Genomic DNA, 26,167 nt, shown 5'->3' with positions numbered 1-26,167 from the left:
AAACGCAGTTGTGTTTGTTGTTCGTAGCTTACGGAAGAGAAATTAACATTGAATCTCTGGCAACTGCTCTGGTGGTCATTCCTGCAGCCAGCATGCTAATTGCATGCTCCCTCAAAACTTGAGCCGCGGCTTTTGTGGAGCGATGGTTAACGATGCTTCGTGGGTGACTGTTGTTGATGTGTGCAGAGGGTCCCTGGTTTGCGCCCGGGTATGGGCGAGGGGACGGTCTAAAGTTATACTGTTACACTAACATCTCAAACAACATGGCCAATAAATATTGACCAATAAACATTTGTGTCGGCATGGTCTGGCACATAAACGGATGTAAATCAAACGGTTATTCATATTGAAACAAAACTTGATACACGGTTTCCAAACACTGTCAAGGTTTCAACATATGCAAGAACAATCAGATCCACCACATGGTGGCGCTATAACAGGCACATATTTATATCTCTTGATCTGTTTGACTCAGTCATGGAATTTGGCACACATGCTCAGCAATGTGAGTCTAGCTAACCTGTCAAGTATGATTCAGTTTGGCCTCACGGTGGCACTGTTGGACAGAAAAAAAACATTCGCGCAAGCTCATTGGCTTATTATTGTATGAACAAGAGTGTTGAGTTCTGATATTTGGCAAGTGTGGTAAGGAGTACAGAAGTAGATCATCCGATGATGATGTGTCCAATTTGTTCTGATGGTGGCACAGTGGGCCTACAGCTTGAACCCCGGCATTGCTGCTTCCAGCTTTAATTATTTTACCTATTTCCATTTGTTTTGGTGTCTTACTGTCTTTGGACTATTGTTCAACCCCTAGTACTCGTGTGTGTGTGTGTGTGTGCGTGTGCGTGTGCGTGTGCGTGTGTGTGTGTGTGTGCGTGCGTGTGCGTGCGCGTGCGTGTGCGTGTGTGTGTGTGTGTGAGTGCTTATGTGTGTGTATGAGAGTTTGTTCTCATGTGTGTGCATTTCTCCAAGTTTGCAAAAAACAGCTAGTTAAATATGTGAATCTCGAGTTCCTACGTGTATAATTGACAGAAGTCTATGACGGTGTGCAATTTGAGTGGGTTAATGTTTAATCCTATGTCTATACATGTTACAATATATGAGCTTGAAGCAGTCCACAACGTGAAATAACAGTACTCACTGCATACTGAATAAAAGTATCAAATGATATACAATACCATGTAACAGGCCAAAGCAAATGTCAGTTGGGCTACCTTTACTGATAGGCTTCTGTACAATACAAAATAATGAAATACCGCCGTGAGCGTGTTATTGTTATGTTTTTGTTAAAAGCACGTGAATAGCTAAGCTGTGTCCTCGTTTCGAAAACATGTTGGGTCACCTGAAACACGCGTGAGAATCTAAAACGTTCGATAAACGTGTAGATTGCGCTGGAGGCTCAAATAAGTGTTCCTTTGTTGCCTTCCTAGTATGACACCTTATAAAACATTCATAAGCTCGGAGAAACGGCGCATCACACTCCCTATCCCACGCCCCATCCCAGCCCCCCCTCCCTCTTTGAATGAGATGGGAGAACTTTCCTCGTCAAGGTCTGCCTTGCCGTAGTGCAGTTAAATGAATAGTTATTTTCATCTCACTCCTCGGGGCGCGCAGTGGTTCTGGAAAGATTTCCTAGGAATATTGCATTCTAATGAGGAATATGTCGTCGTGTTAACGGGTTATCTAGATCTATATCCAGAACCATTTCAATATTTATCAGTTTATCTGTCAGTTGACTTTTAACATTGACTTATTTTATTAATGCCGGGAAACTAGGAACAAGCTAGAGGTACAATAGCTTACACAGGACAGCGGTCGGCACACGGCTTGTTCTTCTGTTTTCTCCAGAGAAGGATAGAACCAAACAAAAGGCGGTCCAAGATAAAGAGATAACTGTCTCACAATGAATAACAATACTGAGAAAGAGAACGAATCGAATGAATTCACCAGTCATGAAGAGGAGGTATGACCGTCTATATATCCTTTCGGTTTGTCACGTTGTCTGACTAACGCATCTTCATTCTAAGGGATTTAAAAAAAATGTATTAGTTATTTGATACATAAGAACATTCAAATAGTTGATTCACGTGTGATTCATGTGTAAACCTATTCGTTCATGATGTTTCACTTGTGGTTATTCTCAATGACAGAAGACAACGAGATATGAATACTAGTGATACTCATCTGTTAACTTTTGACCACAAATTAAAACTTTGCTGAATTAGTTTTGAAGAGAAGAAAAAAAAAGTCCAACATCATGTTGTTGATGAATATGTGAGATAGATTGAGTAATGTAGGATTTACTTTGATAGGGCCAATTTGTGTAGGAGTAGGCATGTTCTTTCTAAGTAAGCGTATTGGCTGTCAGCTGATCTTCAGATCATCTTCAAACACTGCTGTTGCAACATGCAGGCAATATGCCTCCATACCGCATAAGACAAGTCTCCAGAACTATGTTTCAGGCTAAAAAAAGAAGATATATCTCTGAATGCCATTGTCTCTGGTATCCATAATCTAAACACGTGAATGTACGCTGGTAAAGTTATATCTCACTATCCTGACAGTTGTTTTCTTCTCTCTTAAAATAATACGAGCTCCGTTTAGCAATATTGTATCAAATGTCCTAAATATATCTTGCTATCTAAATATGTTTGTAGCGGTATCATTTTCATGGAGTCATTTATTTTGGCAGTGAAATGACGGCTTTCTAGATGACAGATGTGTTATTGCAATATGCCGCAGTCTACCCAGCCAAGTGATGTAAGAAACATATATCAGATTAAATGAGTTATTTATCTTGAAAGAATTTCATTACAGCCTAAGTATTAGTCACATATGTCTGAATAGGCAAAACAGTCGAAACTTGATGCGACCTGATATATGGACCTTGTGTTTAGACCGCTATGGTTGCAATCCAGTTTGCATCACACATATGTGGTAGGAGATAGACATAGAGGAAATGTATTATGGTCCTTGTGTCTCTCTCTCTTTGGTTTACTGCAATGTTCCAATAAAGTTTTCCAATAAAGTCCTGAAGGTAAGTGTTCGACTATAAACCTTTCATACCTGCAGCACATGTCACTGACACTTTGGTCCCCCTATCATAAATGTAACAGTTTAGTTCAAATCAATCTGGGAAAATGTTACGAGTGACTACTTTAAAGACTTCTTTTCACGTCAATGATTACAACAGCACCCAAGGCCTTATAACACTCTAAATTAACCCAGCACCAAGTATTTAAAAAAATATAAAAAAAAATGGGGGGGGGGGGGGTTGTGGAAAACCAATTCATGTTGTTGCTCTCATGAAAGTTCTCACAAAAAGTAAGATAGTGGATTACTGCTCCAGCTGAGGCCTCCTTCTACTTGTACAATATAAAGCAAAGCTTGGAGCGAGAGTTTATACAGACTATATTAAAGAGCACAGGAGAGTTTAATGGGCTTGGCCATGGAGATGTTTGGAAGCTTTCCAGACCACCCAAAGCCTAATATTTACTTATGTATATTGACTTCTAGTTAGACAGTGACACTTCGTATTTTGTGAGATGATATATGTCCTAATATTTGTAAATGGTTGTTACTCATTTGAAGAAAACATTGTACAATCCAGCACACATGCAAGCGTGCACACACTAACACGCAGATAATAGAGTGATTTGATTATTGCTTTTTAAGGTTGTTTCTGTTTCAGGGTTTTTCGATTTTGGTTTAGATCATTTATTTTTTTAACATTAAATGCGCTATGCATTATTATGTGGGTTGAATTCTGTAACAACACAGAATAAAACAATGAAGAAAAGTCCCATGATGGTAGTGACTGTAATAAAAGTCCCCATGATGGTAGTGACTGTAATAAAAGTCCCCATGATGGTAGTGACTGTAATAAAAGTCCCATGATGGTAGTGGCTGTAATAAAAGGTCCATGATGGTAGTGACTGTAATAAAAGTCCCCATGATGGTAGTGACTGTAATAAAAGTCCCCATGATGGTAGTGACTGTAATAAAAGTCCCCATGATGGTAGTGACTGTAATAAAAGTCCCCATGATGGTAGTGACTGTAATAAAAGTCCCCATGATGGTAGTGACTGTAATAAAAGTCCCCATGATGGTAGTGACTGTAATAAAAGTCCCATGATGGTAGTGACTAATAAAAGTCCCCATGATGGTAGTGACTGTAATAAAAGTCTCCATGATGGTAGTGACTGTAATAAAAGTCCCCATGATGGTAGTGACTGTAATAAAAGTCCCCATGATGGTAGTGACTGTAATGAAAGTCCCATGATGGTAGTGACTGTAATAAAAGTCCCCATGATGGTAGTGACTGTAATAAAAGTCCCCATGATGGTAGTGACTGTAATAAAAGTCCCCATAATGGTAGTGACTGTAATAAAAGTCCCCATGATGGTAGTGACTGTAATAAAAGTCCCATGATGGTAGTGACTGTAATAAAAGTCCCCATGATGGTAGTGGCTGTAATAAAAGTCCCCATGATGGTAGTGACTGTAATAAAAGTCCCCATGATTGTAGAGACTGTACATTACTGCTGATCACTTATTAACCATTATTCACATGAATTTACTTTAATAAAATATTTCAGTTGTTTATTACATTAGTTGTATTTGATGACTTTATTATTTCATTCGGGGCTCCTGAGTGGCACAGCGGTCTAAGGTACTGCATCTCAGTGCAAGAAGTGTCTTTAAAGTCCTTGGTTCGAATGCAGGCTGTATCACACCCAGTCGTGATTGGGAGTCCCATAGGGCGGCGCACAGCATCTGGGGTTGGCCCGGTGTAGGCCTTCATTGTAAATAAGAATTTGATCTTAACTGACTTGCCTAGTTAAGTAAAGGTTCAATTTAAAAAGTAATCTCATCTCCATAGAGCTGAAGTCTGACAAAATCACTATTTTTGTAGTTCTTCAAAGTAGATAAGGCATACTTGTATGACTGTTGAATACCAACTATCAATCATTTAGATCATGTATTTTCAGATAGCAGGCATAATTGAACACAGACGGATAAGAAGGCATGCAATGGATTATGGTCATTATAGTTAATTACCACGTTTTCTGTGCCGAACTATGTAGAATATTGGCCTGTTGAAACTACAACTCCCTACTACATTGCACAGTTCGGGCTTGATTTGTTTTATCTCTGGAGACACTGTGCAATGTTAGCATTGACATCACAGAAAAAAAATTAACGAAATGGAATATAAATAATTGAACCGATGCCGGTCAATTCCTGGTTTATTTTTTATTTTTATTTTTTTGTGTGACATTTTGGTTAAATCGCTCAGCACTAACAGATACAGGCCACACACTCAAACACAGATCAACTAATAGAGACACAAACACACACACACACACACACACACACACACACACACACACACACACACACACACACACACACACACACACACACACACACACACACACACACACACACACACACACACACACACACACACACACACACACACACACACACACACACACACACACACACACACACATACTCTGCTTCGAGCTGAAAAACATTTGAATAATTTCAAAGAAATATACTTTCTAGTGTGTATGACTGGCAGCTTTTCCTGCTTGTTCACTAATCTCTAAATAAGTTCCCACTGGGCACCGATGTCAATGTAACATCTATTCCACATTGTTTCCACGTCATTTCATTGATTCAACCAGTGTGTGCCCGGTGGATAGGTACCACTGCTTGCAAAGTCAGTATGTGTAGGTATGAGTTATTTTATTCCTAGACTGACACATTACATTTCGAAGTTGCTCAAATATGGATCTTACATGTTTCCTACAATCTGGGAACATTCACAGAACCAATTTTGGTTTGCTGGGAAAACACTGTCCTCTCGTCAAAAACAAGTAATATAGGGTGTCAGTTTACTGTTCAACAACACCACACAGTAACACTAGTTCATCATGGTAAAAGCGTCAAAGTTCAACTGCTAATTCTGGCATCTTCCTCAAAAACAGTTGAAGTAGCAATCACCTGTGCAATTCAGTGCAGTATACACCTGCTTCATTGTTCTTACACACACACACTGTGTTCACTGTAAACTAGTGTCGCTTTGAGACTTGACTGGTGCTGGATTACATTCTGTCAACATTCTGTTGATATTCTATTGATATTCTGTCAACATTCTGTTGATATTCTGTCAACATTCTGTTGATATTCTATTGATATTCTGTCAACATTCTGTTGATATTCTGTCAACATTCTGTTGATATTCTATTGATATTCTGTCAACATTCTGTTGATATTCTGTCAACATTCTGTTGATATTCTGTCAACATTCTGTTGATATTCTGTCAACATTCTGTTGATATTCTATTGATATTCTGTCAACATTCTGTTGATATTCTGTCAACATTCTGTTGATATTATATTGATATTCTGTTGATATTCTGTCAACATTCTGTTGATATTCTGTTAATATTCTATTGATATTCTGTTGATATTCTGCCAACATTCTGTTGATATTCTGTTGATATTCTGCCAATATTTTGTTAATATTATGTTGATATTCTGTCAACATTCTGTTGATATTCTGTTAATATTCTGCTGATGACACAATCATTATTGAATGATTCATATATTAGTTGAATTTGTGTTTCAGTACTTGACTAGAACCCCGTACTGTAGCACTCCCCAACCCCCAGTACTGGTGATCATTGCTGTAGGCAATGTGAAATAAATTATTATTGTAACTGTGGATTATATGAGGTAGGATTGACCAGCAGTCCTGGTTACAATTCAAGATGCCCTCAAAACACAATGAATAGCAGAGTGTGGGGGAAAGAAAGTGAAGCGAGACAATGCTTTCTCTAGAACAAAGAAATGGAAGAATTTACATACATTTCCTGTAGGAGTTTTAGATAAATCACCTCTAACCTTCATGCTCCCCTGCACAACCTCCACCCCTCTGCCACATCTCCATATCTTCACATTCCTCCACCTCTCTGTGACATCTCCGTATCTCCACATTCCTCAATACATCCACACTCATCTCATCTTCAACCTGGCAATCTGACCTCACTTTAAAACAAGCATTTCATTTGGAACAAAGTGTTTGCTTACTGTTGAGGCTAATGTTGCATTGTGCCTTTTGAAGGCTTCATTACAGGGCTTATCAAGTGACCGATTCCTATTTGATCTTAGCCATTAAAATTGTATCAATATATTATTGTTATTCATTTATTGATTTAAACCTTTATTTACACAGGTTAGTCTCACTGAGATTACGTGTTAGAACAGAGCCCAGCCATAGGTTTATGTGTTTGGTCAAGAAGTTACAATAAACTTGAAGAGCTTGGCAGAGATTTGCACTTAACTACAGTCCAACAGATGCAACCATCCCTCCCTGGAGCCTAATTGAATTGTGCAGGCCCGTTTTTGTCTATCTACGTCCTCTTCAAATGGCAGGTCATGTGGCCAGGTTGACCTTTTCAGATACATCTTAGCAGGGAGTTATGCAGTGGGAAAATGATGAAGGAGGAAGATGAGTGAAGATGAGTGAAGATGAGTGAAGCCACGATGTCCCCTGTGTGTGTGTGTGTGTGTGTGTGTGTGTGTGTGTGTGTGTGTGTGTGTGTGTGTGTGTGTGTGTGTGTGTGTGTGTGTGTGTGTGTGTGTGTGTGTGTGTGTGTGTGTGTGTGTGTGTGTGTGTGTGTGTGTGTGTGGTGGTGGTGGTGGGGGGGTTCTGTTTGTGAAAAGGGCACACAGATACATTAACAAACTATGACGTGAAACATATCAGGAGGGGGGGGGGGATACTGGAGCCATAATCTGGTTATAATAGGGTGCACACACACACACACACACACACACACACACACACACACACACACACACACACACACACACACACACACACACACACACACACACACACACACACACACACACACACACACACACACTACCTTCCCCCCACCCGATGGGTTGAGTTTATTTATAAAAGCGCTAGGGGAATTGTTATCTTATCTTGGACATTTGTCAGCTGTGTGACAAGAGGTATTTGAAAACACAACAAGGCTTAGTGTCAACAACTGCTGGTTCGACTGTGAAATGTGACGCTGGGAGGAAGAAAGAAAAAAAGCAGTGTTTAGAATTGTACAGAAGTCTTCAAAACCATTTGAGAATACTCCAGTAAGAGGAGAAACGAAGCAGCCGTTGTGTGAATACACTGATCATCTTGGTTTATAAAACCCCTCATTGCTGACTTAAGGTCCATTCATGTCTTATGATGCTGTGTGATCATTGACAGATAGTAGTGTTGGGAGACGTGCCAGCCTTTCTGAGATACGTCTGGCGGTTTGGTTTGTTTTGTCATGCTGGGTCTATGTGCTTATTCTGTCACCTGCACTTAGTCTCTCTCACTCACATACTATAATTAACCACATCTATCTTAACACCCCCCCCCCTCTTTCTCTCCCTCACTATCCCTTTTTCACTCATGCTCTCACTAACTCCTGGCATTATAATGACACTCAGTGGCACCAACCACCATCTTAGTCTCTCTCTCATTCAACTACCAACCATCATCTTAGCATCTCTCTCATTCAACTACCAACCATCATCTTAGCATCTCTCTCATTCAACTACCAACCATCATCTTAGCATCTCTCTCATTCAACTACCAACCATCATCTTAGCATCTCTCTCATTCAACTACCAACCATCATCTTAGCATCTCTCTCATTCAACTACCAACCATCACCTTAGTCTCTCTCTCATTCAACTACCAACCATCACCTTAGTCTCTCTCTCATTCAACTACCAACCATCACCTTAGTCTCTCTCTCATTCAACTACCAACCATCACCTTAGTCTCTCTCTCATTCAACTACCAACCATCATCTTCCTCTCTCTCTCGATCCAACTCCCCTACTTCCTCTCTCTCCATTTTCTCTATAACCCATCCCTCCCCATATCCCAGCAGACCAGCTCTCTATTGGGGTATATCATAATGTGAAAGCATGACCCTGAGATGACCCTCAGCGTTTAACAGATGACCCTCAGCATTTAACAGATGACCCTGAGATGACCCTCAGCGTTTAGCAGATGACCCTGAGATGACCCTCAGCGTTTAACAGATGACCCTGAGATGACCCTCAGCGTTTAGCAGATGACCCTGAGATGACCCTCAGCGTTTAACAGATGACCCTGAGATGACCCTCAGCGTTTAGTAGATGACCCTCAGCGTTTAGTAGATGACCCTCAGCGTTTAGTATATGACCCTCAGCGTTTAGTAGATGACCCTCAGCGTTTAGTAGATGACCCTCAGCATTTAGTAGATGACCCTCAGCGTTTAGTAGATGACCCTCAGCGTTTAACAGATGACCCTCAGCGTTTAGTAGATGACCCTCAGCGTTTAGTAGATGACCCTCAGCGTTTAGTAGATGACCCTCAGCGTTTAGTAGATGACCCTCAGCGTTTAGTAGATGACCCTCAGCGTTTAGTATATGACCCTCAGCGTTTAGTAGATGACCCTCAGCGTTTAACAGATGACCCTCAGCATTTAGTAGATGACCCTCAGCGTTTAGTAGATGACCCTCAGCGTTTAACAGATGACCCTCAGCGTTTAGTAGATGACCCTCAGCGTTTAGTAGATGACCCTCAGCGTTTAGTAGATGACCCTCAGCGTTTAGTAGATGACCCTCAGCGTTTAGTATATGACCCTCAGCGTTTAGTAGATGACCCTCAGCGTTTAGTAGATGACCCTCAGCATTTAGTAGATGACCCTCAGCGTTTAGTAGATGACCCTCAGCGTTTAACAGATGACCCTCAGCGTTTAGTAGATGACCCTCAGCGTTTAGTAGATGACCCTCAGCGTTTAGTAGATGACCCTCAGCGTTTAGCAGATGACCCTCAGCGTTTAGTAGATGACCCTCAGCGTTTAGTAGATGACCCTCAGCGTTTAGTAGATTACCCTCAGCGTTTAGTAGATGACCCTGAGATGACCCTCAGCGCTTAGCAGATGACCCTCAGCGTTTAGTAGATGACCCTCAGTGTTTAGTAGATGACCCTCAGCATTTAGCAGATGACCCTGAGATGACCCTCAGCGTTTAGTAGATGACCCTCAGCGTTTAGTAGATGACCCTCAGCGTTTAGTAGATGACCCTCAGCATTTAGCAGATGACCCTGAGATGACCCTCAGCGTTTAGTAGATGACCCTCAGCGTTTAGTAGATGACCCTCAGCGTTTAGTAGATGACCCTCAGCGTTTAACAGATGACCCTCAGCGTTTAAGAGATGACCCTCAGCGTTTAACAGATGACCCTCAGCATTTAGCAGATGACCCTCAGCGTTTAACAGATGACCCTCAGCGTTTAACAGATGACCCTCAGCGTTTAACAGATGACCCTCAGCATTTAGCAGATGACCCTGAGATGACCCTCAGCGTTTAGCAGATGACCCTCAGCGTTTAACAGATGACCCTCAGCGTTTAACAGATGACCCTCAGCGTTTAGCAGATGACCCTGAGATGACCCTCAGCGTTTAACAGATGACCCTGAGATGACCCTCAGCGTTTAGCAGATGACCCTGAGATGACCCTCAGCGTTTAACAGATGACCCTGAGATGACCCGTTTATGGTCATGGGAACCCTAAAGACGAGAGAGCTGCCAGGCAGAACATGTGAGGCTGACTACTGACTGCTGACTACTGGCTACTGGCTACTGACTGCTGACTACTGACTACTAACTACTAACTACTGACTACTGACCGCTGACTACTGGCTACTGACTACTGACTGCTGACTACTGACTACTGGCTACTGACTGCTGACTACTGGCTACTGGCTACTGACTGCTGACTGCTGACTACTGGCTACTGACTGCTGACTGCTGACTACTGACTACTGGCTACTGACTGCTGACTGCTGACTACTGACTACTAGCTACAGACTGCTGACTACAGGCTACTGACTGCTGACTTCTGACTGCTGACTGCTGACTGCTGACTGCTGACTACTGGCTGCTGACTACTGGCTACTGACTGCTGACTGCTGACTACTGACTACTGGCTACTGTTTGTTTTAGAAATAGTTGATTTTTAAAGGGTAATTTTCTTCTGTAACTGGAAGTTTTAAGCTTAAACAGAAGTGAGTCTCTGTCCAGTTTAACTCATGCTTTTACCGACTTCAAAACAAAAAAGACCAAGGTTGGGGGGATCAGTAACAAAGGGATTCGTGGGAAAGGCTCAATTAGCCCGTTCTAATTATTGTCTTTGGAATGCTGTTGAGTCAGCCTATGGAGACGGTCTTACCACAGAGAGGGGGGAGGGTCTTACCACAGAGAGGGGGGAGGGTCTTATCACAGAGAGGGGACGGTCTTACCACAGAGAGGGGGAGGGTCTTACCACAGAGAGGGGGAGGGTCTTACCACAGAGAGGGGGAGGGTCTTACCACAGAGAGGTGGGAGGGTCTTATCACAGAGAGGGGGAGGGTCTTACCACAGAGAGGGGGAGGGTCTTATCACCGAGAGGGGGAAGGGTCTTACCACAGAGAGGGGGGAGGGTCTTATCACAGAGAGGGGGGTCTTAACACAGAGAGGGGGGAGGGTCTTACCACAGAGAGGGGGAGGGTCTTACCACAGAGAGTGGGGAGGTCTTACCACAGAGAGGGGGGAGGGTTTTACCACAGAGAGAGGGGAGGGTCTTATCACAGGAGGATGGGTCTTACCACAGAGAGGGGAGGGTCTTAGGGGGGGGTCCACAGAGAGGGGGAGGGTCTTACCACAGAGAGAGGGGAGATGGTCTTATCACAGAGAGGGGGAGGGTCTTACCACAGAGGGGAGGGTCTTATGGGGAGGGTCTTATCACAGAGAGAGGGGAGGGTCTTACCACAGAGAGGGGGAGGGTCTTACCACAGAGAGTGGGGAGGGTCTTACCACAGAGAGGGGGAGGGTTTTACCACAGAGAGAGGGGAGGGTCTTATCACAGAGAGGGGATGGGTCTTACCACAGAGATGGGGGGAGGGTCTTACCACAGAGAGGGTGAAGGGTCTTATCACAGAGAGAGGGGAAGGTCTTATCACAGAGAGGGGGGAGGGTCTTACCACAGAGAGGGTGAAGGGTCTTACCACAGAGAGGGTGAAGGGTCTTATCACAGAGAGGGGGGAGGGTCTTATCACAGAGAGGGGGGAGGGTCTTATCACAGAGAGAGGGGAGGGTCTTACCACAGAGAGGAGGAAGTGTATAGGGAGAGGAAATAGCTATTTAGCATACTGCGGCAGCTGTAAATGTAGCCCAAAAACGGACAATCTACTTGACAGTCTGTGAAAATATCCTTCCTGTTGACGTGTTAAAATACCCCTCGTAGCCTGTCTCTGGGTTCAAGATGAACGGCGGTTGATTGACAGGAAATGAAGAAACCTAAAGGCTTAGGACGGGGTTCAGTTTAAATGAGAGGAAGACAAGGAGAACACAACACCTAAAGACAGCTCTTTATTTGCTCTGTCTTCAATCATTTGTTTAATAAACAAAAATATATTTTGTTTTAACGTGTTCTTGCTTCAGTCACTTGCTTTAACATTGACAGAACTTTGAGAGGCAGTGATTGGTGGTTCAAACCCCTTTCTTGGTTTTAGTGTATTTGACCTCTCAGTTAACCCATGACCCAAACACTAACCTTGCTATGACCTCTGATCTTGAATGGGGAACTTGACCTTTTGTTTTCACCCTGACTCATGCAGGATTAACAACAGCCTTAGATGGATTCATCCATTTTGGGTCGTTTGACACTTAGAAGGCCTTCAGTTTCTTTTAACTATAAAGACGGACAATAACAGAGAACAGTGACAAAAATATCTTTCCAATTCACACGTTTATTAATACATACTTGCGCATTTCTGAAAAAGGACAAATGTTTGCACACACACAAATCAGACCTCACAATGCCAAGTCTAAACTCCAGGGCCAGATCTCTACCTACCACACCTGAGTCCTCTATCTAGGGAACGTGGCTCCGACACAAATAATATTCATCCCACTCACACTCCAAGGTCATGTCTCTCATGTTAAACAGAAACGGGTGGTCAAAAAAAAGCACACATGAACTCGAACTCGGAACACACCTATCTGACGCCATGCATCTCTGACTTGAAGAAAGGACGCATTCCATACTTTAGAAATCATCGATTTAGGAATATTATAATTGCTTATGAAACAATCAATTGTGACATAGATATAATTTTATGTATTTTATGATCAGACAGATAATTTAATAATTATACCAAATTTTTCTAATTCTGAATAAAAGTCTTTATCTAAGTCTATACAGATGGTTCTTTATTTTTCTGTTCATCAGTAGCTCTTCACTATTGTCACAAATTAGTTATTATTGATTCATTAATAACCTTTATAATGGGTGAGAAATATCTTTCTATATATGCCATTTAGCAGATGCTTTTATCCAAAGCGACTTACAGTCATGTGTGCATACATTCTACGTATGGGTGGTCCCGGGGATCGAACCCACTACCCTGGCGTTACAAGCGCCATGCTCTACCAACTGAGCTACAGAAGGACTCCATTTCTCTTTCTACAAACTCAAACTGTTTTGTTACTGAAATGGTTTATACTGTAAGCGTCAATATAATGGTAGCTAATCATGTTATATGTTTTTAGAGTATGTTGACTTTTGCTTCGGTTGTTATTGATTCTGAAAACAGCCTTCATTTTGTGTGAAAAGTGTTAAAAGAAATGGTTTGACATCTTCAGTTAGAGCCATTGTTTTTGGAAATGGTGGAAATGGTTTGACATCTCCTCAGTTAGAGCTACAGTTGGAGTTGATGACTTTGTTCTAGAGTCAGGGTGGAAATGGTCAGGGTGGAAATGGTTTGACATCTCCTCAGTTAGAGCTACAGTTGGAGTTGATGACTTTGTTCTAGAGTCAGGGTGGAAATGGTCAGGGTGGAAATGGTCAGGGTGGAAATGGTTTGACATCTCCTCAGTTAGAGCTACAGTTGGAGTTGATGACTTTGTTCTAGAGTCAGGGTGGAAATGGTCAGGGTGGAAATGGTCAGGGTGGAAATGGTTTGACATCTCCTCAGTTAGAGCTACAGTTAGAGTTGATGACTTTGTTCTAGAGTCAGGGTGGAAATGGTCAGGGTGGAAATGGTCAGGGTGGAAATGGTTTGACATCTCCTCAGTTAGAGCTACAGTTAGAGTTGATGACTTTGTTCTAGAGTCAGGGTGGAAATGGTCAGGGTGGAAATGGTTTGACATCTCAGTTAGAGCTACAGTTGGAGTTGATGACTTTGTTCTAGTAGTCACAATACCATTTTTAGAGTCTTTAGGTGGCTCTGGGACCCCCAAAAGTTGTCTTTGGCCATCGCAGTTGAGGTGATGACTTCATTCACAGGCAATGGCATCATAGAGGGCTGATTAGAGGTGCATTCCTCCCGCGGGACACACAGCAACGGTGGCCTTAATAGGATCTGATGTTTTTGGCCCCGGTGCGCACCGAGCTTTGCTAACTGTTGCCAGGTAACGGCACTGTGTGCACTTTGTGAAGTTCTCAGCTGGCTGGTGGTGGGTCTGCTGTTTTTGATTGAAGCCCTCTCAGCGGGTTGGTGTGCATGAGAGCACCATAAATGGTCAAGGATTCCAAGCCAGAAACAGGGCACCTCAGCACTATGGGAATGCAGGTGGAAAACTCACAGTGACTCAGGAGAATGGTCTAAAACATGCCTTAAATCAATTAAATGCCCAGTGCAGTCAAAATTATGTTGTTTTTTTGTTTGTTTTGTATCATATTGTACAGCAGCTGATAATAAGACCACTAAATATACATGTGAAAAAAATGAAACAGTTTTATTATAGGGTAGCCTAGTGGTTGGATTGTTGGACTAGTAACCAGAAGGTTGCAAGTTCAAATCCCTGAGCTGACAAGTTAAAAATCTGTCATTCTGCCCCTGAACAGGCAGTTAACCCACTGTTCCTTGAAAAGTATAATTTTTTCTTAACTGACTTGCCTCATTAAATAAATTTAAAATTTTAAAAAAATATTTGCGGGTTAAAAATACAATCTACATAGGACCTTCTAATCAGCCTGTTTGCATTGGCGGGAGTTTGGGTTTGCCTGGTGACATCACTAGACGGTAAATTGGTTAATAGACTAAAAAAAGCAAGAGTTCCAAACCTCTCTGCCTAAAACAGCTACTATTCACTTTTCCCTTCCCTCACTCAGACCACTCCCAGACAGTCCTAGCAACATTTTGCTTGAGAAATAGTGTTTTGCTAAAAATTTGAATGGAAAACTATTACAGTAGGGTACAATTACAGTAGGGTACTATTGCAGTAGGGTACTATTGCAGTAGGGTATTATTACAGTAGGGTACTATTACAGTAGGGTACTATTGCAGTAGGGTACTATTGCAGTAGGGTACTATTGCAGTAGGGTTCTATTACATTACGGTACTATTACAGTAGGGTACTATTGCAGTAGGGTCCTATTACAGTAGGGTACTATTGCAGTAGGGTACTATTGCAGTAGGGTACTATTACAGTAGGGTACTATTACAGTAGGGTCTATTACAGTAGGGTACTATTGCAGTAGGGTACTATTACAGTAGGGTACTATTACAGTAGGGTACTATTACAGTGGGGTAATATTACAGTAGGGTACTATTGCAGTAGGGTAATATTACAGTAGGGTACTATTACAGTAGGGTACTATTGCAGTAGGGTACTATTGCAGTAGGGTACTATTACAGTAGGGTACTATTACAGTAGGGTACTATTGCAGTAGGGTACTATTACAGTAGGGTAATATTACTATACTACAGTAGGGTACTATTACATAGGGTACTATTACAGTAGGGTACTATTGCTATTACAGTAGGGTACTATTGCAGTAGGGTACTATTGCAGTAGGGTACTATTACAGTAGGGTACTATTACAGTAGGGTGTTATTTCAGTAGGGTATTATTACAGTAGGGTACTATTACAGTAGGGTACTATTGCAGTAGGGTTCTATTACAGTAGGGTACTATTACAGTAGGGTGCTATTGCAGTAGGGTACTATTACAGTAGGGTACTATTACAGTAGGGTCTATTACAGTAGGGTACTATTACAGTAGGGTACTATTGCAGTAGGGTAATATTACAGTAGGGTACTATTACAGTAGGGTACTATTGCAGTAGGGTCTATTGCAGTAGGGTCTATTGCAGTAGGGTACTATTACAGTAGGGTACTATTGCAGTAGGGTACTATTACAGTAGGGTACTATTACAGTAGGGTACTATTGCAGTAGGGTCTATTGCAGTAGGGTCTATTGCAGTAGGGTACTATTACAGTAGGGTCTATTGCAGTAGGGTACTATTACAGTAGGGTACTATTGCAGTAGGGTTATATTACAGTAGGGTACTATTACAGTAGGGTACTATTGTAGTAGGGTCTATTGCAGTAGGGTCTATTGCAGTAGGGTACTATTACAGTAGGGTACTATTACAGTAGGGTACTATTACAGTAGGGTACTTACTTGCTACCCAGAAATGATTTGATATTGCTATAAAAATAAAAATAAACACTGCATCATGTCATATACTTTCATCATATTTAATTTGATTCTCCAGAACCACTGAGTCTGGTTGAGTGCAGCTATAGGCTTCTAATCAGTTTACTGCAGAGTAAAAGTGTAATATCTCACCTCACTGGAAACAGTAGGGACACCTGTCTACACCCATGTCTTTTCATAGTAGTCTGGGAGTAAAAAAATATAACTAATCGATAGCAGATGTGTGTGGAGAACTGTTAACACATGTGACCATCATCTGACATCTGACAGTGCACGCACCACAAAACCACACGCGTTCCAGCATATATCATGTAATACAATAACTAACGTCATACCAATAACTCAGTGCAGTAGAGCATGGTCCAACTCAGTTAGGAATGTCCAATTGTTCTGACTGTATAGTGGACTCAGTGTAGGGAGTCCTCGTCTTGACACGTCCAGAGTGTGTCAGTAGCCTTATAATAGACTGGTTAGGGATTAAGGCCACAGCAGGACAGTTCAGTAACCTAATAATGGAGTTGTTAGGGTTTAAACCCACAGCAGGAGAGTTCAGTAACCTAATAATGGAGTTGTTAGGGTTTAAACCCACAGCAGGACAGTTCAGTAATGTAGTAATGGAGTTGTTAGGGTTTAAACCCACAGCAGGAGAGTTCAGTAACCTAGTAATGGAGTTGTTAGGAATTAAACCCACAGCAGGAGAGTTCAGTAACCTAGTAATGGAGTTGTTAGGGTTTAAACCCACAGCAGGACAGTTCAGTAACCTAGTAATGGAGTTGTTAGGGTTTAAACCCACAGCAGGACAGTTCAGTAACCTAGTAATGGAGTTGTTAGGGTTTAAACCCACAGCAGGACAGTTCAGTAACCTAGTAATGGAGTTGTTAGGGTTTAAACCCACAGCAGGAGAGTTCTGTAACCTAATAATGGAGTTGTTAGGATTTAAACCCTCAGCAGAAGAGTTCAGTAACCTAATTATGGAGTTGTTAGGGTTTAAACCAACAGCAGGACAGTTCAGTAACCTAATAATGGAGTTGTTAGGGTTTAAACCCACAGCAGGACAGTTCAGTAACCTAATAATGGAGTTGTTAGGGTTTAAACCCACAGCAGGACAGTTTAGTAACCTAGTAATGGAGTTGTTAGGGATTAAACCCACAGCAGGACAGTTCAGTAACCTAGTAATGGAGTTGTTGGGGATTAAGGCCACAGCAGGACAGTTCAGTAACCTAGTAATGGAGTTGTTAGGGTTTAAACCCACAGCAGGACTGTTTAATAACCTAGTAATGGAGTTGTTAGGGATTAAGGCCACAGCAGGACAGTTTAGTAACCTAGTAATGGAGTTGTTAGGGTTTAAATCCACAGCAGGACAGTTCAGTAACCTAATAATGGAGTTGTTAGGGTTTAAACCCACAGCAGGACAGTTCAGTAACCTAATAATGGAGTTGTTAGGGTTTAAACCCACAGCAGGACAGTTCAGTAACCTAGTAATGGAGTTGTTAGGGTTTAAACCCACAGCAGGAGAGTTCAGTAACCTAGTAATGGAGTTGTTAGGAATTAAACCCACAGCAGGAGAGTTCAGTAACCTAGTAATGGAGTTGTTAGGGTTTAAACCCACAGCAGGACAGTTCAGTAACCTAGTAATGGAGTTGTTAGGGTTTAAACCCACAGCAGGACAGTTCAGTAACCTAGTAATGGAGTTGATAGGGTTTAAACCCACAACTTGAGAGTTCAGTAACCTAATAATGGAGTTGTTAGGGTTTAAACCCACAGCAGGACAGTTCAGTAACCTAATAAGGGAGTTGTTAGGGTTTAAACCCACAGCGGGAGAGTTCAGTAACCTAATAATGGAGTTGTTAGGGTTTAAACCCACAGCAGGACAGTTCAGTAACCTAATAAGGGAGTTGTTAGGGTTTAAACCCACAGCGGGAGAGTTCAGTAACCTAATAATGGAGTTGTTAGGGTTTAAACCCACAGCAGGACAGTTCAGTAACCTAATAAGGGAGTTGTTAGGGTTTAAACCCACAGCAGGACAGTTCAGTAACCTAATAATGGAGTTGTTAGGGTTTAAACCCACAGCAGGACAGTTCAGTAACCTAATAAGGGAGTTGTTAGGGTTTAAACCCACAGCAGGACAGTTCAGTAACCTAATAATGGAGTTGTTAGGGTTTAAACCCACAGCAGAACAGTTCAGTAACCTAGTAATGGAGTTGTTAGGGTTTAAAAACCACAGCAGGACAGTTCAGTAACCTAATAATGGAGTTGTTAGAGTTTAAACCCACAGCAGGACAGTTCAGTAACCTAGTAATGGAGTTGTTAGGGTTTAAACCCACAGCAGGACAGTTCAGTAACCTAGTAATGGAGTTGTTAGGGTTTAAACCCACAGCAGGACAGTTCAGTAACCTAATAATGGAGTTGTTAGGGTTTAAACCCACAGCAGGACAGTTCAGTAACCTAATAATGGAGTTGTTAGGGTTTAAACCCACAGCAGGACAGTTCAGTAACCTAGTAATGGAGTTGTTAGGGTTTAAACCCACAGCAGGACAGTTCAGTAACCTAGTAATGGAGTTGTTAGGGTTTAAACCCACAGCAGGACAGTTCAGTAACCTAATAATGGAGTTGTTAGGGTTTAAACCCACAGCAGGACAGTTCAGTAACCTAGTAATGGAGTTGTTAGGGTTTAAACCCACAGCAGGAGAGTTCAGTAACCTAGTAATGGAGTTGTTAGGGTTTAAACCCACAGCAGGACAGTTCAGTAACCTAGTAATGGAGTTGTTAGGGTTTAAACCCACAGCAGGACAGTTCAGTAACCTAATAATGGAGTTGTTAGGGTTTAAACCCACAGCAGGACAGTTCAGTAACCTAATAATGGAGTTGTTAGGGTTTAAACCCACAGCAGGACAGTTCAGTAACCTAATAATGGAGTTGTTAGGGTTTAAACCCACAGCAGGACAGTTCAGTAACCTAATAATGGAGTTGTTAGGGTTTAAACCCACAGCAGGACAGTTCAGTAACCTAATAATGGAGTTGTTAGGGTTTAAACCCACAGCAGGACAGTTCAGTAACCTAATAATGGAGTTGTTAGGGTTTAAACCCACAGCGGGACAGTTCAGTAACCTAGTAATGGAGTTGTTAGGGTTTAAACCCACAGCGGGACAGTTCAGTAACCTAGTAATGGAGTTGTTAGGGTTTAAACCCACAGCAGGACAGTTCAGTAACCTAGTAATGGAGTTGTTAGGGTTTAAACCAACAGCAGGACAGTTCAGTAACCTAGTAATGGAGTTGTTAGGGTTTAAACCCACAGCAGGACAGTTCAGTAACCTAGTAATGGAGTTGTTAGGGTTTAAACCCACAGCGGGACAGTTCAGTAACCTAGTAATGGAGTTGTTAGGGTTTAAACCCACAGCAGGACAGTTCAGTAACCTAATAATGGAGTTGTTAGGGTTTAAACCCACAGCAGGACAGTTCAGTAACCTAGTAATGGAGTTGTTAGGGTTTAAACCCACAGCGGGACAGTTCAGTAACCTAGTAATGGAGTTGTTAGGGTTTAAACCCACAGCGGGAGAGTTCAGTAACCTAGTAATGGAGTTGTTAGGGTTTAAACCCACAGCGGGACAGTTCAGTAACCTAGTAATGGAGTTGTTAGGGTTTAAACCCACAGCGGGACAGTTCAGTAACCTAATAATGGAGTTGTTAGGGTTTAAACCCACAGCAGGACAGTTCAGTAACCTAATAATGGAGTTGTTAGGGTTTAAACCCACAGCAGGACAGTTCAGTAACCTAATAATGGAGTTGTTAGGGTTTAAACCCACAGCGGGACAGTTCAGTAACCTTTCTCAGTTGATGAGAATGAACACATGATAAAAGACCATAAATTGTCACCCCGAAACAGTTAGATGAAAGGTTCAAATAATTCAACTGAACTTTTGGATTGTCTTGAAAATGTGCCACACTCTCAGTTTTGCCTCACCACAGTAATTAGGCACCTGAGTAGACTTTTAATCAGATCTCATCTACCCTTATATATTATTTTCCTCTTCTACTTTTCCACTCATTGTTTTACAGTCCTTACTGGCTGTCAGCAACTGCCTTGATGTTCTAGTGCAGCTATGACACACAACCTGCCGTTGACAGACACCAGTGACAGATCTGTGGAGTTGGCTTGACTCAGATAAGATAAAAGCTAAGGTGAGAAAGTCATCGAGGTTGAATTAGCCAGCTGGTGGTTCGACTTGCCAGCTCTGGAGTTGCTAGGCGTCTCTGTTTGTTTCGGTGCAGTTTTGGCATCGGCTTGAGGTTTCACGTTGCTTTGGATGGATGTTTTACCACTTCATCTGTTCAGTTCCTGTTGTGCTAAATGGTGAGTTGTGAAATCAACACTCCTCTGAATTTCTACATGGCTAAATTCAGATCTACTTAAGACAGCTTTAACTTCGAATCCGCGGTCTTAAACTAAAGGCCTGCGTGCCGAATTCGGCCCCCAAGCTGACATTAATGTGGCATGTGGTAGTCTTAGTAGATGCGTCCGGTGGTTGCACATTTTTTTAAAATAAAATTATTATTTTAATTTGGAAAGTTATCTTTTCTAGCAAATTCATCAGGGATATCAATGATGTCGTATACATAGTAAGCATTCACATGAGGCCTGGTAGAAGTAGGCCGTCATTGTAAATAGGAATTTGTTCTTTAACTGACTTGCCTAGTTAAATAAAGGTTTGATTGAACATTCATTGACAAAGGACTAAATGTGTATGCGTTCTTAGCTTGGACATTGAAGACAAAAAAACGAACATTTTACTTTGCTAGTTGAATATACTGCCAGGTCGCAGTTGTAAATGAGAACTTGTTCTCAACTAGCCTACCTGGTTAAATACAGGTGAAATAAAATAAAATAAAAAACCTCCTATTCTTCCCCTTGTAGGGACACAATTTTTCACGTTCATGTCCAGCATCATTGTACAAATGAAGCGCACTGGTTTCAATTCACTGCACAGTGAACAAGAGTTTTTAGATCATAGATATCCTATCCCTGCTAAGCTTTACTATAACCCTCCTTGTTCTATATATTGAATACTATCATAGCATCAAATAGAGTCTACACTCAGACCACCCCTAAATCTGTTTTAGTGACATCACTTCCTGGTTGTAAAGTGGTTTTCTGTTGTTTTAAAAAAAAAAAAATGTTTTTTTATTTACCTTTATTTAACTAGGCAAGTCAGTTAAGAACAAATTCTTATTTTCAATGACGGCCTAGGAATAGTGGGTTAACTGCCTGTTCAGGGGCAGAATGACAGATTTGTACCTTGTCAGCTCGGGGATTTGAACTTGCAACCTTTCGGTTACTAGTCCAACGCTCTAACCCTGACTAACGAGAGGTCATGTACAAAATCTCTGTTACAACCAGGTCAAATACGTCTTTTTCATGACGACAATGTATTTATCTGGTGACTAAAAAAAAGACCATGACGTCATTGAGACCAGTTTTGCCCCGCCGGGTTACTTCCTGTGTGCTGTAACCAATCCCGTTCCTGAACCGATCTTTGAGCCTATCAATTCCCAGAGCATCACTGTATGAGAAAGAAGCCTCATCATTCTCACGTCGTGTTTTTTTCTTTCTTCTTCTTCACAGTTCAACCTCTTGCTAGAGAAAAACCAGGATCAGAATTATTCATGTCATTCTAATCTGACATATACAGTGGGGCAAAAAAGTATTTTGTCAGCCACCAATTGTGCAAGTTCTCCCACTTAGAAAGATGAGAGAGGCCTGTAATTTTCATCATAGGTACACTTCAACTATGACAGACAAAATGAGGAAATAAAATCCAGAAAATCACATTGTAGGATTTTTTATGAATTTATTTGCAAATGATGGTGGAAAATAAGTATTTGGTCAATAACAAAAGTTTATCTCAATACTTTGTCATTGCCAACAAAGGGTATATAACAGAGGTCAAACATTTTCTGTAAGTCTTCACAAGGTTTTCACACACTCTTACTAGAGAAAAACCAGGATCGGAATTCTTCATGTCATTCTAATCTGACATATACGTCATAATGCAGCACGTTCTCCTCTTGCTCGCATCTCCCAAGTTGAAAAGTTAAAACGTAAAACAGAAGGTAGAAACTGCCGGGGAGGACGGCCATAAAACTCAGTGGGCTGTAGATTACATAGAGAAACGTAGTATGCTTACAAAGGAAAGTGTGTGTTGTGGAGGGAGGGAGGGGAGGGGGAGGGAGGGAGGGAGGGAGGGAGGGAGGGAGGGAGGGAGGGAGGGAGGGAGGGAGGGAGGGAGGGAGGGAGGGAGGGAGGGAGGGAGGGAGGGGGAGGGAGGGAGGGAGGGAGGGAGGGAGGGAGGGAGGGAGGGAGGGAGGGAGGGAGGGAGGGAGGGAGTTAAGTGATGCTTGTATCGGTTGTGTGTATTATATTTCAAAGTTGTTGTTTTTTACCTTGGCTTCAGAAACATACTTGTAATGTAAATTACTGAATTACTGAGCTTATCATACCATTTCAGACTCCATTTCTCTGTTTCAATGTCCTACATCATCTGTCAGGTACGGTAGCTATTTATAATTACTGAAGGTTAATGAAAAATACATGAACGTCTCTCTCTCTCTCTCTGTCTCTCTCTCTCTCTCTCTCTCTCTCTGTCTCTCTTTCTCTCTCTCTCTCTGTCTCTCTCTCTCTCTTCCTCTCTCTCTCTCTCTCTCTGTCTCTCTCTCTCTCTCTCTGTCTCTCTCTCTCTCTCTCTCTCTCTCTCTCTCTCTCTCTCTCTCTCTCTCTCTCTCTCTCTCTCTCTCTCTCTCTCTCTCTCTCTCTCTCTCTCTCTCTCTCTCTCTCTCTCTCTCTCTCTCTCTCTCTCTCTCTCTCTCTCTCTCTCTCTCTCTCTCTCTCTCTCTCTCTCTCTCTCTCTGTCTCTCTCTCTCTCTCTCTCTCTCTCTCTCTCTCTCTCTCTCTCTCTCTCTCTCTCTCTCTCTCTCTCTCTCTCTCTCTCTCTCTCTCTCTCTCTCTCTCTCTCTTCTCTCTCTCTCTCTCTCTCTCTCTCTCTCTCTGTCTCTCTCTCTCTCTCTCTCTCTCTCTCTCTCTCTCTCTCTCTCTCTCTCTCTCTCTCTCTCTCTCTCTCTCTCTCTCTCTCTCTCTCTCTCTCTCTCTCTCTCTCTCTCTCTCTCTCTCTCTCTCTCTCTCTCTCTCTCTCTCTCTCTCTCTCTCTCTCTGTCTCTCTCTCTCTCTCTCTCTCTGTCTCTCTCTCTCTCTCTCTCTCTCTCTCTCTCTCTCTCTCTCTCTCTCTCTCTCTCTCTCTCTCTCTCTCTCTCTCTCTCTCTCTCTCTCTCTCTCTCTCTCTCTCTCTCTCTCTCTCTCTCTCTCTCTCTCTCTTCCTCTCTCTCTCTCTCTCTCTCTCTCTCTCTCTCTCTGTCTCTCTCTCTCTCTCTCTCTCTCTCTCTCTCTCTCTCTCTCTCTCTCTCTCTCTCTCTCTCTCTCTCTCTCTCTCTCTCTCTCTCTCTCTCTCTCTCTCTCTCTCTGTCTCTCTCTCTGCCTCTCTCTCTCTCTCTCTCTCTCTCTCTCTCTCTCTCTCTCTCTCTCTCTCTCTCTCTCTCTCTCTCTCTCTCTCTCTCTCTCTGCCTCTCTCTCTGTCTCTCTCTCTCTGCCTCTCTCTCTCTCTCTCTCTCTCTCTCTCTCTCTCTCTCTCTCTCTCTCTCTCTCTCTCTCTCTCTCTCTCTCTCTCTCTCTGTCTCTCTCTCTCTCTTTCTCTTTCTTTCCCTCTCTCCTCCTAATCTCCTCCTCTTTAGGTCCGCACGTTATTTGTCAGTGGACTACCTCTGGATATAAAGCCGCGGGAGCTGTATCTCCTGTTCAGACCATTTAAGGTGCGTGTACGCGTTAACATGGATGATATGAAACAATTGATAAGGCCTCCTGTTCAAACAGGCAACTGTTAGCAGGCCTCCATTAGTGACGAGGAAATAAATGACAATGGAAAACTGCCTGCATTCCTCAACCTGGAATACAATCCAAACTAAACCTGTAATCATATGGGTAGTTTTGCGAGAATAACACATGGTCAGTGTAGTTACAGAACATAAACAAGCATTTTCATGGCACAGGAACTATGCATGTTGCTACCAAGTGTAATAACACCAACAGATCCCTCTGATACAGCGCTTAGGTCATGCACTGGGTGTGTACATTGAGAGGGCATATCATCTAAGTGTTTAAAAAGCAGTACATTTTGGCCAATCAGGTACATTTTCAAGGGGGCCTCAACATGTGTTTTTTTTTCTCTTTTTCTCACGACTAACCAACGACCAGTAACACCAACACGCTTAGACGTTTATGAGACTTTGTGTCAAAATATATAAATGAATAAACATATAACACATTCACAATGTTTTTATTAACACCGTATGTCAAGTCAAATTAATGTTACATTGACATCATCATTGATTTGATTTGATCATTGTCATGTTGAATACTATGATAACATCAAATAGAGTCTATACTGTCATGTTGAAGACTGTCATAGCATCAAATAGAGTCTATACTGTCATGTTGAAGACTGTGATAGCATCAAATAGAGTCTATACTGTCATGTTGAAGACTGTGATAGCATCAAATAGAGTCTATACTGTCATGTTGAAGACTGTCATAGCATCAAATAGAGTCTATACTGTCATGTTGAAGACTGCATGTTTTTGCTGTTTATGCTAACAATTTGTCTTGGTCTTTGTTTTAGGGTTATGAGGGATCATTGATAAAACTCACCTCAAAACAGGTAAGTAAAAAATACATAATTTTTCCACAGTCCCTCAGCAGACTGTTTCAGTGTAGTTTAGACATGGCTCAGTCCCTCAGCAGACTGTTTCAGTGTAGTTTAGACATGGCTCAGTCCCTCAGCAGACTGTTTCAGTGTAGTTTAGACATGGCTCAGTCCCTCAGCAGACTGTTTCAGTGTAGTTTAGATATGGCTCAGTCCCTCAGCAGACTGTTTCAGTGTAGTTTAGACATGGCTCAGTCCCTCAGCAGACTGTTTCAGTGTAGTTTAGACATGGCTCAGTCACTCAGCAGACTGTTTCAGTGTAGTTTAGACATGGCCCAGTCCCTCAGCAGGCTGTTTCAGTGTAGTTTAGACATGGCCCAGTCCCTCAGCAGGCTGTTTCAGTGTAGTTAAATAATAATAATAATAAAATAGCACATCACAGCACTATGGAACTGACCTAAATACCTGTAGCATCGCCATCCTGAGCACATCTGGTGTTTGGGTTAAAGTTCGAGATAAGATGTGCCCTTGGCATTAGGATATCAGGGGCCTGCTGGGAGAAAGCAATTACAAGCAAAGCCTCAGTAGAGTAAGGACGTACCTCTCCTTGTGTTATGATAGTTTTATTGAAGTGTATGAAAGTGTATTCTTATTTTGTGTGTGTCTGGTGGATGCTGGTGGGTGTGAGTGTATTGTGGGGAATTACATTAGAAATGCAAAACAAGTTTATGAGAACTGAAGGAACCTCCATTAGACAACTGGAGGAACCTCCATTAGACAACTGGAGGAACCTCCATTAGACAACTGAAGGAACCTCCATTAGACAACTGAAGGAACCTCCATTAGACAACTGGAGGAACCTCCATTAGAC

The 26,167-nt window shown here is 42.1% G+C and overlaps 1 protein-coding gene across 2 annotated transcripts in view; it reads left to right on the top strand.

The window, feature by feature from the left end:
• Window positions 1-1,544: 1,544 nt before the first annotated feature.
• The window catches only part of LOC124013807 (RNA-binding protein with multiple splicing-like), a 64,626-nt gene continuing 40,003 nt past the window's right edge, over window positions 1,545-26,167 (top strand). Inside the window, exons 1-3 of one of the 2 annotated variants that reach the window (XM_046328345.1) lie at window positions 1,545-1,966; window positions 24,329-24,406; window positions 25,273-25,311. In XM_046328345.1, coding sequence (XP_046184301.1) covers window positions 1,907-1,966; window positions 24,329-24,406; window positions 25,273-25,311 — 177 coding nt within the window. In that variant the 5' untranslated portion in view covers window positions 1,545-1,906. The remainder of the gene's footprint in view (window positions 1,967-24,328; window positions 24,407-25,272; window positions 25,312-26,167) is intronic. The other variant, XM_046328344.1, reaches the window with a different exon arrangement.

This window comes from Oncorhynchus gorbuscha, linkage group LG25 (assembly GCF_021184085.1).
Source record: "Oncorhynchus gorbuscha isolate QuinsamMale2020 ecotype Even-year linkage group LG25, OgorEven_v1.0, whole genome shotgun sequence".
Classification (NCBI taxonomy): domain Eukaryota; kingdom Metazoa; phylum Chordata; class Actinopteri; order Salmoniformes; family Salmonidae; genus Oncorhynchus; species Oncorhynchus gorbuscha.
The sequence above is the reverse complement of the archived record's forward strand: the minus strand, read 5'-3'. Positions and strand labels throughout refer to the sequence as shown.